A 13,899-nucleotide genomic window follows, 5' to 3' on the forward strand; every position below is an offset into this window, starting at 1 on the left:
GAGCCTTTCACTTAGCCTACTGAACCGCAAATCTGCCCACTTCCCCATCTTTTCCATGATGGACAAACTTCTCTTTGACTCACCTCACCTCACTTAGTGTGGCATGGACTTTTCAGCTGCAAGTCACACCAACTCCAACTGTTTGGAAACCTGTGCCTGAGACACGACCATCAAAAACTGAGACCTACAGCTTCTTCAAGCTCCGGAATTGGCTGACGCGACTTGTCTTTTGCACCGATCAAAGTTCCTGTAGGTGGCCACGTATTCGCGTTGTTGTTTCCCATGAGGATTCCTTTCTGAATTCATGCAGGGTCTTTGTATCTACCTGTAGTGCGAACCTTCCGTAACGCCTTCATGCCATGTCCCTTCTATCATCTCTACTCTGTCCCGTCTCTTTCTAACTGGTAATCTTACAATCTTCATCTTTAATGCTCAGACCTATTCGTCTTTAGCTCCTCCCCGCCTCCATGCACGGGACTCTTCGTCCGTGATGCTCCCTTGCCCACAATCTTCTCCGTCCAGTTCCACCCGGCCGATGACCCCTGCGCCTCTTTGCCCTTGTCCTGCTGACCCAATGCCGACGGCGACGTTGGGCCCGGTGCTTCTCCACCAAAGTCTAGATCACTGTCATTGTCACTATCATGCCAGTCCCGATCACTCCACGACACGGAATCCGCTCTCTCTGCCCTCGGGCGTTGGTCCGTCGAGGCATCGCTGTTTCGCTTTGACTGTCCCGCCTTGGGTAGATCTGATACCTTATCAAGGGCCTCCCGTGACTCGCTGTCTGTCCTGGTCATGCCCGCGAGATCATCTCGGCTCTTTTTGAGCTCCGCACCATGCGCGTCTGGTGGCTCATTCATGTTGCGGGCTCGCTCTCGGTTGTCCTCGTCTTCATTGCGAAGGCGGGCGGCTGCCGAGTCGCTGAAGTGAGTATCGACTAGATGCTTGACTACGGGCCATCCATAAGCATTGGCAAACATGCGTCGGACTAACACGTTGTTGTGGGCATCCGGCTCAACCTTGACGAGCACTTTCCTCCAGGACAGGTCTTTATGATATGCTCTTGCAATCTTCTCTTCCACACGCATGTTGGACGTGTCGATCATTTCGTGAATATCCTTGTCCGGATTCGTATTTGCTGTATCATCGTAATCTTTCGCCGACAGCGAGCTGTCCTCATGATTTATAGAGGGGTAAGGATTAGAGCCTGTACTGCTTGTTGAAGCCTGCCCTATCGAGTTCTGTCGTTGACCAGTCTTCCTTCTAACCAGTGTTGAGGGGCGCTTCTTCAGCGGCGGTCCTGGTATGTCCGCTGGATGATAGACACGGTCATGGAAGATAGTTCGTGGTCGTTTAGATGGATCAACGAGATAGTCAACGTCGGGCATTTTGGGGTTGAGAAGGTCACTGGCTGATTCAAAGACAGTGGTCCTTGGCGGAGCTGTCATCTCATCTTCGCCTTCATGACCAGTTGTGGCCTTCGATTGCTTAGTGGAAGCTGCTTCACTGACGTCGTCTCCTTGGCCATCGGGGGCATCTTTCAGAGTTTGGCTATTGGAAAATATTCTCTTTTGCTTCTGTGACACATTTTGAGGCTTGGGTGGCTCGTTACTCTTGAAAAGGTTGAAGAACCCTGCCAATGGCCCGCTGTTAGTTGAATCAGCCGAGTCGGACGGCACCTCATCACCATATGGAGTTGCCACGGAACGCAAGCTCGTCCGGTCGTCATCTATCATTGCCGTGCTGGGCGGCTGTGGAACCTCGCGCATGTTTTCGTGAACGTTTTGAGGTGATGAGGTACCAGATTGGCCGACGGAACGCTCTCCTGTCATGAGCTGTCTTTGTCGGGAATTACCCTGGCTAGAGCCTGTCAACTCGGCCCATCCAAAACCAACAACAGTTTCGACCAAACCGGCATCTCGTCGAGCTTTCTCGACACGTCCGAGTCCTTGCCAGTCCAAGAATAGAAGACAACTTGTGCGGAGTGGAACAATACCATCATTGACCACATTGGAGTACACAGTTCGGTTGCGGAACTTTTTCAGTGCTGTATGTGCAGGTCCTGTTGGTAGAATCCTCAAGAGCGGTTTTGATTCGGGTTGTGAGTCGCCGTAGACCTTCTTATGTGCCGTTTCACCCAAGTTTCCTACAATAGCACCCCAACCACTCCTTGCAATTGTTGGCGCTCTCCATGTCAAACCGAGGTCTTTACCTGTCCTGCCGACGAGGCCAGAGTCCAGAGCAAACTTGACGTATAGGGGATTCTCGTTACTGAGTCCTAGAAAAGGTGTAGCCAAAGCAACAAAGTTGACAGGCTTGATGAGATCAAAGAACTGTGGCGAATGCTTCTGTATATACGCAATAGCATAAGTTTGTACCAGCCCACCAAGAGAATGAGCAATGAAACTTATACTTGTGATCTGGTATGGTCGATCTGCCTTGCGCAAATGTGCACCGTCCTTTCCAAGATGAATGGAACTGTGAGCATGTGCTGCCTTTTGCTGAAGATCATGTTTGTCGAACGTATGGGACACAGCTTCGGCCATTCCCTTTCCTGTTGGCAGAAATGGCTGATCTGGGTATGTCATGGACAACACGTATCTAGCGAGTCGCTTTCCGAGATACTTAATCCCACGCTCCGTCTTTGTCGAGTTGCCCGAATAACCCCGCACAATAACTTCTTCATCATCATCTGATTCATCGTCTTCACCTTCAACCTTGTCCTGATCCTTGGTGTTATAAGTATCTGATTTGGCAAGACCGTTTTCTGATTGTTCCCTCTCGGCTCGCTCTCGGGCCCGCCGTGCCTTGGCATCGATCTTGGCTTGCTTGACAGCTGCATCAATGCTCTCCTTCATGAAAAGCATATCTGCGCCAAGGTTGCTGTGGAGGCCATGCGTTAAAATCACAACATGAACCTTTTTCTTCTTTTTTGGATTTTGTGGTTTTGAAGTGTCATCCTCTTCGACTTCAGGATCACTCGTTTTGGATACGCTCTCTACGTGCTGATCTGGACCGTGACGCTTTTCAGGATTGCCTTTATCATCCCAGCCCGGGAGTCTGGGCGTGTTCCATAATGCTGCAGTATCTTCAACCTTGACTTGTAACGCGCGAGAAAATACACCTCGAGGCTGCGCGGGATGGTGCCCATCTTTGGCTCCCACGCCCTGCTGATGGTCACTAATTTTTCCAGGCTGCGAAACTTGAGTCTGTCCATTAATCACTTGGCTTGCGTTGGTCAGGCTCAAAGACTTTTTGTCACGAGCCAGAACAACCTCGAAGCCGACAGCAGCCGATGTAGAGAAGAGGATCTGCGAAGAAATCTCAACAATCCAGCTAGCGCTTTCATGGTCATGGGACGGCCCTTTTCCAAAACCACCATGACTTCCTAGTCCAGCACTCTGTCGGATAGTAACGGGTACCACAAGTTCACACTCCCAAGAACCACCCGCCTTGACCATGGGCTCAAACTCTGGGACGCCATAACGTTCAGGATATTCGAATTTCTCATTGGGGTTGAAGCCAGCGGGGTAAGCAGCGGCGCAGAGGGTATACGGTCCGTGTACGAAAGCGGCGCGGAGAGCGATGGCCGAAGTGTTGCGCACGCGGAGGTAGAGCTTCTCGGGGGACGGTAGGATGCGGTCCTGCGATGGAATGTATGTGATAGTGTAGCGGATGACTTCGCCTGTCTTTAGGCTGCCGACCTGGTGGAGAAGAAGCATCTCGGCGCAGCGCAGCAACCGCGTCGAAGTTAGAGACGTAAAACAAGAGGTGTGCGGCACGAGATATTAATTCGAGTGGTATAAACTGCACTGCACGTGCTTGGGCTCAACTCGTGAGATCAGTGGGCGTTGTATGTCAGACGGCGGTAAGGCTTGACGTCACCATGTCCTGCGCTACAACGAAAACGCCGATTCTCAAACAAAGTAAAAGACGAATAGTCTTAATGTAAAGAAGAAAGATGACAGCGAGAGAGGTCTCGACCGAAGGAGCCGAGTTACAAAGAGTGAGTGACAGTGACAGAAAAAGGGTCTAACATGTACAATGACGGCAAGCTCACGCCCTGGTTCCCAATCTCGCTCCTGGCCAAACGGGTCATTGGCAACCGAGAGAAGCCAATCAAGAATGGCCATCGACATCACTCCTTTGATGGGGGTAGAGCAGGGCCAGGGCCATTCGGAATTGTTTTAGGGGATGAGCCACTGGAGATTTTTAGCCAGTGTTGGCGCTGGTTGCGGTGGATCTTGAGTGTTTCTGTTGGGCTCTCATTCCACATTATCCGATGATCGCGGGAAACAAAGCCACTGACTCCATCCCGTTGGTTCCTTGATGACTTCATTCAAGATCACAGAACTAATACTAAATTTAAAGAAAATATGATTTATAGGTTATAGATGTAAAAGTTGGACATCAAACACAATATGAACCCCAATGCTCATGCTTGCTTATGCTTATACCCCTACCATCATGCCATGCAACACCATGTCATGCAATCCATCTAAAATGGCTTCTCCATTGTTGAGTTCTGTTGGCCTTGACGTTAAATACCCTGTTCCCTATCTACTGCCTACCTCATATGCTTCCATAATTATGCAAAATTTCCACTTCCCATGTAAACTGTAACCAAAAGAGGGTAAGCAGTCTGAACTATGATACAAAAAACACTCTGTAACAATCTTTAACGAGAGTTTGGATATCCAAGAAATCGTTCATTGCCTCGTCATTCATGATATAGACACATCAGACTCCTCTTCAAACAGCCACAACTGCCGGTCCCAATTCGCCCTCCGGATCACCGGGCTCGACAAACTTCCGCCAGACGTCGATTCGTCCCATACCAGAGTTGCGTCCGCTAAGTCCGGCTAGTTCTGAAGACTTGCGTGCGTCGCTGCGTCGCGTGCCCTTTCGACTACGCGAGCTGTGACTGTAATATGAATCATCGTCGTCGTAAGTGTTGGGATCCCGTTCCACAATCAGAGGCCCTGCTCCTCCGCGGTATCCTCCTTCCATGACTGGAGGTGGCATTCCCATGGGTGGTGGCCTCATGCCAGGAGGTTCCATATCGTACGGATCTTCCTCTGCGTGCCGCTCTACCTTTCGTCTGTCCATGCGTCCTCCGTAGTAGCCTCCTCTGCCGACACGAGAACCTCTTTCGAACTCTGCCTGATTTGGAGAAGGAGGGACGCCGCCAACTACTCTGCGCCCTAAACGCTTGGGACTATCTTCCATATAATGGGATGAGGGAGGCTCTGGAGCACCAGCGACATCATACTCGTCGTCTTTGGCATAGTAGCGAGGCCTGCGAACCAGTTCATCTTCGCGGTCCTCCTTTTGACGTAACATGACTTCTTCGTCGTAGATCTGAGGTCGTGGCTGTTTTCCTCGTGGTCTTCGGGGACCTCGAGATTCCTCTGTAGTGCTGCCTTCACGAAAGACTTGGATTTCGCTTCTTTCCCTTCGTGTAATCGCTTTCTCTTCGTGATCAGAGTCGGGGACGTCAGCGTCGAACCATGGGCATTCGCATCTTTTGGGTTTCTCTCCACAAACGACGCAAAATTCAGCACCGCATCGGCTGTCATATGTTAGAAGCATGCTGCAAATTTGTCCACGACTGTACTTACCACAATGCATGGTTATCGCCATCTTTAAGCTGAGCTATAGTACCACACTTAATGCATCTCTTCCGTCCCTCACTTCTGGCTTGCGCGAGATACTTGGCTGTTTCATCGTCCCTGGGACATTTGCCCGCAAAGTGCCATCTGCCATTGCAAGTCACACAAACCTTTGTGTTGCACCGTTCGCAGCGAGCAGCTTTTCGACCTGTATCGCGATCATGATAGATATCGACAGGCCGAATCCACTCTCCGCATCGTCGTGAGGGACAATACAGCCTGTTTTTCAGGGAGACTTCCACAAACTTCTTGTTCCATATCTTCTTAAAAACGGGATCAAAAAGCTTATCGACATGCTCCAGATCGATGTGCTCATCAGTGCAGCATGTTGGAGGCATCTGCTCAGCGTCTGTCATTGATTGCTTAAATCGCTTCTTCAGACAGCTGTGGCACATGCGATGACCGCATTCAAGTTTAGGACATCTCGAGGCAGGGACTTCCTCGAGACAGCCTTTGCAGTCACGGCTAAAATTCCATGTTAGAATGTGGGAAGGGAAATTGATTGAAGGCCACTCACATTATGCGGGGTCGATCCCGAGAACTGTTTCTAGATGTTTCAAATCCACTACCCGCTATGCTGGGAGGGCGTCTTGAAGATTCTCTAGAGACCTCGACCGTCTCTACTAGTCTCCTAGGACGGCCTTCGCGGACAATTTCACGGGACTCGACAACCTTGGCAGTCCTGATGTTCTTGTTAGTCTATAGTTAGAGCCATTGACCGGAGCGACTCACCTCCTAGAAGCCACAGGTGGTCGAGAAGCATCCAGCACACTATTGAATCTTGTCGGGAGACTGTATCTAGGTGTGTCGGTGAGCTCTCGTCTCAGAGCAGGTCTTCGATCTGGCGACCCTCTCTCAGAAGACGCATGTCGGTATCGTCGTATTTCTCTATCGTCAGAAGTCGATGGCGATGGTATCCTATCTCGCCTTCGTGGGATTCTCTTCTCATCTGGCGAGCTCATGTAGTCGTCTGGGCTGGGTCGTCGGTGGTGTCGATGATGTCGCTTATGGCCCCTCTCGTGTTCTTCCACCACCACCTCTATACGTTCATCACCGCTATCATCATCGCTCTCACTCTCACTCTCGCTTTCGCTGTCCTCCTCACTCTCTGTCGGTGGTGTCGATTCGGGCGTTGGCTCTCTCGGTCTTTGCACTCGCCGGCGGGGCCTTGCAGGCTCGGGATGTCTGCCCTGCGGTTTCATGGGTGGGATGCGTACATCATCCTCATCATCTTCGTCGGCCTCGTAGACTGAAAACTGCGGGCGCTTCTTATAAACGTCTGTAGAAGCCCGCATCAGGTGTGCTGGGGGCATGGGCATAGTAGGCGGAGGGTATGCATCGAGGCTCATGCTCCTCGAATATCCCCTGGGTGTACCTCCGTTGGGCCTTTGTAGTTCGTCGACTCGTGTCCGATGGGGCATTGGGTTTGGGTAGTAGGGCGCGACGTCACCTGGACCATACCAATCGTGAGATTCAGGGCGGAGGGGCCTGCGACGCACGAGTGGAAGTCGGGCCTCTTCATTAGGGACGTCTCGATAGTATCCCCCTAGCCTCATTTTCGAAGGAGGGGCCCGTGAGCTCCTTGAAGAGGGCTCACTCCTGCAGGACCCAGAAAGGGACAGGGAGCTGGTCCACGGCACAGCACAACGCAGCACAGCGCAGCGCGTTCGGTTCAAGTTGGTGTCCTAAGGAGGACTAGTTTGTATGTTGGAATGCCACGGGTAGGTTCAAAGTAAAAGATGACGAGCAGTCGGGCCACTCAACGAAGTACACGCTGCGTGAGCAATTGCACCCCCCAAAGTTGATTGGAGTCGGGGGGCTGATCATGCATGGCAACCGCAGCTTGCAGCGTTGCGTCGAGCGAGTCGAGTCGAGGCAAATAAAACCGAGTTTGGAGCTGGGGCGAGGAGAATGTATGGTGGGTGTCGGTTTGTCTAATGGTGCCTTACAAGTTGGGCCGCGAGACGTCTGGATGGAGATCCAAATTGACCAGGCGTCAAGGCACTAAAAGAAGCAAGGAAGAAAAGAGAAAAGGAATAGAGACAGAGGAGACGTCTAAGTGTCAGGCTAAATGAGGAAAAGACGACCAATCTTGGACAGTACTCTTGAGCAACGTTTCTCAACCTCCGCAGTTTGCTATGTTACCGCAGGATAGCGCGGCAGATTCAGGTATCAAGCGTGGTTTAAGTCACCTCACTTTTACTCCTCACGCATCAAACAGTTAGAAACGAATCAAAGTGCCCCTCCCCCGCGTGGGTGGGTTTCGGACTGGCCAGGGTTTGTCGACCGATGTGGTTTTTTCTCGTGAATTAGCGACTGAGCTCTCAGACCCTGCGTTGTGTTACGACAGAGAGAACGAGAGAGGCAGGGTCGTGCTTTTGACGGGGCTCTTTGGGCAGCACAACACACCGTACGAGCCGGATTTAGATCATACGAGTACTGAGGACTCAAAGAGAAGCGAGTGAAGGACAAGCATAAACCTGTCTAACGATATTCCTTTACGGGTGGCTGGCATCATTCCAAGACAAACTGTGGATGATCAGTTTTTGCGGTGTGATAGTGATGTCACGTGGCTGGAGCCACAAGTCAAATCAAGCTGGGAACTGAGACAGTACGTCTCCTCAGGACTCCAGGGTTTGTCCATAGTAGAATGCAAGTGCCACTAGATTCCTGCAAGTAATCATGCATCTGGACATCTTATTCTTGAGACAAACGAGATAACATCATCGTGGCAAGAATGACTTTCATCATCGCTCACTCCTAATCATTTTGAGCGTGACAAGCTAACAAATAGGCTAACAACAAGCTCGTCATTGACGTCAACCCCAGTAACCTAACTCTAGTTACTATAATGGACCCCAAGGAAGTAAGATTAAAACCGTCTATGCTTGAAAAGACAATGGTACCTAATAGTGCCGAACATGGAGTTTAAATCACGTCCATACTGCGCCGGGACATGGCCGGCCATCTGCTTAATGTGGGGCACCATCTCGGCCCGGTCCGGCAGCCATGACGGGCCTCCCCGTACGGCCATTGAACGGCGTGATGGTGACGGCGTCCCTGCCGATCCTAAATGGTTGTCCGGCTTTGTCTTTACTTCTTTGAAATCTGCAGGGACCTTATCCCCGCACTCTATCCGCATGCATACAAGGCACCGGCACGGATACATCACTCTTCTTATAGCCGTGGCTCAGAGTCTATTGCCATGCAGCCCTATTCACAAAGTTTCTACGTACACAACTATTACATCATGGAAGGTAGGAACCTTTTCTTGTGTGACAGTAAGCAGTATCCTGCCAGACATTCTAGTGTTTGAACAAGAAAGAAAAGGCTTCACACAACGTATCATTCGAGACTCTTTGAGCACTACCAGAGAATTCCATATTCCTTTATCATTCATTACTCATTATCATGATTTTCAATATTGTACAGTATTAAACAAATGGGTATAGATGCTATCATAAGATATATCATCATGTTCTTTGAAGGGATAAATCGAAGTGGGATATCTGTAGGCCAATCCTCCAAGGAACTTCCAGCTAGATCTTACTACTAGCCTGTATGCATGATCTACATTAATCCATGATTCTGAAAGTAATGATACTGAAGCAGTACTATGATGTCTTGTGGCCAAGATTTGGCAATGCCGGTCAGACGGTCCGAAGAACCGTGCTAGGATCAATGCCAACCAATAGAATGATACTTCCAGTGCTGCACCCCAGGATTATCTCCAGAAGGAGTCTCGCGGGGCGACAACCACCCAGATCCCTGGGTCGTATTGTAGCGCTGGATTGGTTACGAGCCGTACAAGATTGTAGAACATCGGCGCTACTATCGAGTAACGCCGTGGTCTTGACAGCCGAAGAAGGGGAAGAAAGAGGCTTGTCAGGTAGATGACAGGTCCTTGTTTTGTATTGTGTTGAGGCACCCTTTGAGTCGACTCTTCGGCCCCTACGGAGTGCCGAGAAATGCGCGCCTTCTCACCTCAGCCTCTTTGAGCATCTCGGAGGCTAGGCTTAAGCTAGGGGCTAGAGTCGCGTATCGTTCGACCTCCATAACTACATCGTTGATGATTTGGTCTAGCGCCTCACGACTTGGTACCAATGTGAGCAAGATATTGAGAAGTGATGGTGACATAGTGGCACCCATAATGAGTAATGTTTGAGACACCATCGACAAAGCTCCTTGCCAGATATATGGCATATGTCCAGCATGGCTGTGTCCAGTTAGTCGTCTTGCGTTAAAATTTGAAAAGAATGACATACTGTTCGTGAATATGCTCCAACTGTCGAAGAGAAGCCTCCAAGCATTTGTGGCAATTTTCCCGCACGGCGGGATCTAGAACCTGCTGCTCATTATCTAGCACGGCTAGAATGTATGGCCTGTAAATGATGGTGCGGCAAGCAAAGAATCGGAGGCGAAGTACTGTTTGAACAGGGTCCTGAAGGGCGTTTCGGGTAAAAGGAAACTGCAGTGGCAATGGCAAACTCTCGTACCACTGACTCAATTGGTAGTCGAGTTCCGCAACGACTGGGTCTAGACTCTGTGTATTTGCAATAGAGTCCTTGGAGTAAATGAGATGGCTGACTCTGTTCAGTAAACGACGGAGGGCAATCTCCGCCAAGAAGTACCACAGCTCATCTCGACCGACTTGCTCCGACTCGTCTCCTTCGAATCCGCCTGGAAGGCCGACATGCTCCTCGAACTGAACCACACCCGAATGAGGCAAGTCGAGTTCTGCGAGAAGATCACTTTCGAAGAGTAAAGCGTTCCAGTAAATGCGCTCCACAAGCTCTCGCTGGTGACTGGGAATACGGCTAGGAGCCATGAGAAGGAGTTGCAGTTTGGTACTTGTAGTGCAGAGTAGGTTCCATGCCTCCATAGGTCGCACTAGGTAAAAGTGGTACGCAGCAGCCAAGAGATGGCATTGCGCCGCCACCACACTGTTGGCAGTCATCAACCCTGGAAGCAACGACCAAGCTGCCGTAAAGTATTGCAGCCCGGGGGGATCTTCGTGTGGGAGAATCCTAGATATGCTACCGTGCAAACTTGCTTGGCCCAGAGCAAGAACAAGAAGCACGATACAACTTTCCGGTCCCTCTCGAAATCCGTTGGACAAGGCGGTTCGGTATTGGCTTCTCCAGGTATACGGGTTCACGCAGGCGTACCACACGTTGACCCTCTCAAAATAGGCCTCGATGTATGCTTGAGTATTTGACAAGTCCACACACGGCGTTTTCGTAAGAGTGTGAAGCGGTTCTCGCGCCATCTCCAATTGTAGAAGAACTTGAGGATCGCATTGCCGCGAAATCAAATCTCGGATGAGAGGCCATTGTAGTAGATGCATGGCGGCATTGGTATGAACTTTGGGCATGGTAGAGATGTTGGTTCCTACTGGTTGCGCCGACCAAGTTCCAAAGCCGCCATTCGGGATAGAGCTGAATGTGGCCGCATTAGCTGACAGCAACATATTGTCGCCGTCCAGCCCGGTGCCGTTGCTCATTCCGGGCGAGTTTTCTGTCAGGCCCAGCCCATTTGCTGTTGTGTTCACCATGCTCATCTGGAGAAGGCTCTCAATACGATTGAGGCGCTCCAAAATAAGCTTGTCACCAGCGTCTAGCTTAATTCCTGGTTCTCGGTAGATGCATTCAGCACCGAGCTCTGTACAGAGCTTACACTTGGGCTTTGTTCCATCGCATCGCGACTTTCTCGAGCGGCAAACCTCACACTAGCAAAGAGTCAGCATGCAAAAGATGAGAAATAAGCATTATGCTGTAACGCACAGCAATGGTAGCCCTGCGACGGGGATAATCAACCCCGGTTTCTGTATTTCTCCTCTTTAGTGGGTTTGAGCCCTCGTCGCTTGAGACCTTTTGCCCGCCGTTAGACATGTTGTCAGGTCTGTTATTGTCGGAGGATTGCGATAGATGGCGGGCTTTCTGAGACGTGCCCATCATAGCATCCCTGCTGAAGCTGGGCGTGCGCTGATTTTTGTAGCTGATAGGGGATTTGAGTGAGGCGTCGGCCGACATGGTTGCGAGCGACGACATTGGAAGTTCGAGTGAGAAGCTGTCGCGAGTAGGAACGGTGAATGGTCGGGCTGAGTTGATTGAGATTGAGTGAGCGGATTCGCCTGTCGATGATGGGGACATGATGATATGTTGGCGTCAAAGATGAAGCGTGATCGAAAGACGGTCGCGAGATCAAAGCTTCGAGGTGATATGGCGACGTGGAGTTGCAGCTATGGGTGCGGACAACTTGAGAAACTTGTTTAAAAACTCCACATTCTAAAACAATACCGAGGTTTCAATGGTAGCGCCGAAGATCAGACGATGCGATGAAAGCTGAAAGCTGAAACAGAAGAGTTATGCCGAAGCTAGACTGGTGATGAAGGAATTTCTTGTAAGTCGCGTTGTGTCTGTCCTGTCAAATGATCAACGAACGCCAGTCTCAAGAACAGAAGACTAGAATTGTCAAGTCATCGAACGTTGAGAGAGGCGTTCTTTTTTGGGGAGACAATGGAGGAGTAAACGGTTATGTATGGGAGGAACATGGACAAGGGTCTCAAAGTCCATGTGGTGCTGCACCTGCGCTTAACCCCAGACCCTGGGTCGGGCGGTGGAACTCGGAAGAGGGTGGTGGAGAAGCGGGCGGGATAGACTAACGTTAGAGTCGACCATCCGGGGGACTTCTGCAGCGGATGGAGACTCGACCGATGGACTTGTTGGTACTCCGGTCAGCGGCCGCGGTGCTTGGAGAAGACATTAAGGACATGGGCATGACATGACAGTTGGAGGCGGAAATGATTGTTCGAGATTGTCTCGGGGGACCACTTCGGCTTCAGGTGGTGGTGGCGTACGTTAGGCGAGTCGTTTCTAAATCTGGGGAGTTAGCGAAGCAAAGTGAAGCGAAGAATCTGGGGAAGCTCTCAACCTTCTTTTCTCCATGAACCTTGACGTAGGGGCAAAATACGAGCCCATTGTCCTTCCTGAATCGATGCCATGCGTTCCCCAGAGGGTTGAACGGCTTGAACCAGTTGTTCTCGTTTAATCGCGTCGACAGGGATAAGACAGAGATGGAGGGGGGTCATTTCCGAGAGCGATTGGTGGGATCCCTGTTAACATCACAGTTTGCTTGTGGAGAAGCGATTTGTGGAGGATGAGGTTCAATTTCATCTCATAATCGGTAAGTAATTACTCACTTACCCACAATGAGTTTGATCTTTCCAAGAGTGAGGTTTAGGTAAAATGCGCCGTTACTTTGCGTGTGGATTTGTCAGGGACTGAGCTTTTGTTATTGGTATGGAAAGAGCGGATGTGTCGTCTCATCTTTCTGCCTGTCGCACTTACCTTGTAATCACATCAAATGGGAGTGGAGGGAGTAGCACAGATGGAAGGAACGTACGCATTCGGCACCTACCTTGTAGTCTAGGTACATACTCGTCTTACTTTCAACGACCCAGTTGCAGTCCTGCTCATAAACAACACGTTTTATACCTTCACCTCTAAAGATGATATCTTAACCATGCTTGCATCGTACCCTCAGATGCTTCTCCATTTCTGTTCCCGTTATACCGTCCTTTCTATAGCCCAGTTCACCAACAACATGCACTGTATGGTACCAGTTTTGAGATGGTGGCATAATTAACCTGAATTAATGCGGCCCTACCACGATTTGACAGTCAGAACCACCGTAGTTCTAGACCCCAGCCGAGAGAGTTGCCACGAGAACATCTCCAGAGTAATATGCGAAATAACTGTCTCGGGTGCCATCCGTACCTCTCGTTCATGACCATGGGGTCTGCAAATCCTTTCAAGCATTCACTGTAGGTAGGTTGACAGTTACCCCCAAACCACAAAGGTACAGTACTTGGCTCTCATCGAAACTCTATCCCTTGTTTCTATCTCTAAGAGCCAAAGCAACTTATTATCAACTTGTTCATTTCATCGCGTCACACAATTATTTGTCATTGCACAGTGTTGAACCTGAAATCCGGTACAGCGCCGCTTACATCTATTCAGACAGTCGCAGACTCGCCCATCATGACAAGCACTCATGCGCCCAACCATCTTAACTCAACGGCCCGAATAGGGGTGGTCTTTGTTGGAGCCTCGCTGTCCTAATCCAATCCAAACCCAAGCCCGTGACCAACCTGGGGTTCGGTTTTAGCCTGCTCCGGTCTGGGGTGCCGCCTCGAGACGCCTGTCAACCTGCGGGGAAAGCTAAA

General features: G+C 50.4%; 3 protein-coding genes across 3 annotated transcripts; 1 reads left to right on the top strand and 2 right to left on the bottom strand.

The window, feature by feature from the left end:
* Positions 1-425: 425 nt before the first annotated feature.
* On the bottom strand, positions 426-7,228 carry EDB82DRAFT_548263 (uncharacterized protein; the record flags this gene model as incomplete). Its single annotated transcript, XM_065609521.1, has 15 exons — positions 426-1,478; positions 1,512-1,825; positions 1,856-1,874; positions 1,908-2,120; positions 2,151-2,217; positions 2,248-2,264; positions 2,304-2,348; positions 2,379-2,642; positions 2,673-3,722; positions 4,044-4,144; position 4,549; positions 4,759-5,611; positions 5,670-6,137; positions 6,190-6,354; positions 6,405-7,228. The coding sequence occupies 15 exons, from the start codon at positions 7,226-7,228 to the stop codon at positions 426-428; spliced, it is 5,454 nt and encodes a 1,817-aa protein (XP_065463348.1).
* Positions 7,229-8,494: 1,266 nt separating this feature from the next.
* EDB82DRAFT_316876 (uncharacterized protein) lies at positions 8,495-9,518 on the top strand. Its single transcript, XM_065607465.1, has one exon. The coding sequence runs from the start codon at positions 8,594-8,596 to the stop codon at positions 9,122-9,124; it is 531 nt and encodes a 176-aa protein (XP_065463349.1). The 5' UTR covers positions 8,495-8,593; the 3' UTR covers positions 9,125-9,518.
* Positions 9,374-11,963, bottom strand: EDB82DRAFT_316835 (uncharacterized protein). Its single transcript, XM_025738071.2, has 3 exons — positions 11,456-11,963; positions 9,938-11,400; positions 9,374-9,888 (listed from the first exon to the last, which is right to left on the bottom strand). Exons 1-3 carry the CDS (start codon positions 11,822-11,824, stop codon positions 9,624-9,626), a joined length of 2,097 nt encoding a protein of 698 aa, XP_025592868.1. The 5' UTR covers positions 11,825-11,963; the 3' UTR covers positions 9,374-9,623.
* Positions 11,964-13,899: the final 1,936 nt, after the last annotated feature.

Source organism: Fusarium venenatum (assembly GCF_020744135.1).
Source record: "Fusarium venenatum strain MPI-CAGE-CH-0201 chromosome Unknown EDB82scaffold_4, whole genome shotgun sequence".
NCBI lineage: Eukaryota > Fungi > Ascomycota > Sordariomycetes > Hypocreales > Nectriaceae > Fusarium > Fusarium venenatum.

Bases quoted from the DNA above. Each gene is read 5' to 3' on its own strand.
- EDB82DRAFT_316835 (XM_025738071.2), bottom strand. From the start codon at position 11,824: ATGTCCCCATCATCGACAGGCGAATCCGCTCACTCAATCTCAATCAAC. The intron at 11,401-11,455 runs GTGCGTTACAGC...ACTCTTTGCTAG, and splicing joins GTCGCAGGGCTACCATTGCT to TGTGAGGTTTGCCGCTCGAG. The intron at 9,889-9,937 runs GTATGTCATTCT...AACTGGACACAG, and splicing joins TTGGAGCATATTCACGAACA to CCATGCTGGACATATGCCAT.
- EDB82DRAFT_316876 (XM_065607465.1), top strand. From the start codon at position 8,594: ATGGAGTTTAAATCACGTCCATACTGCGCCGGGACATGGCCGGCCATC.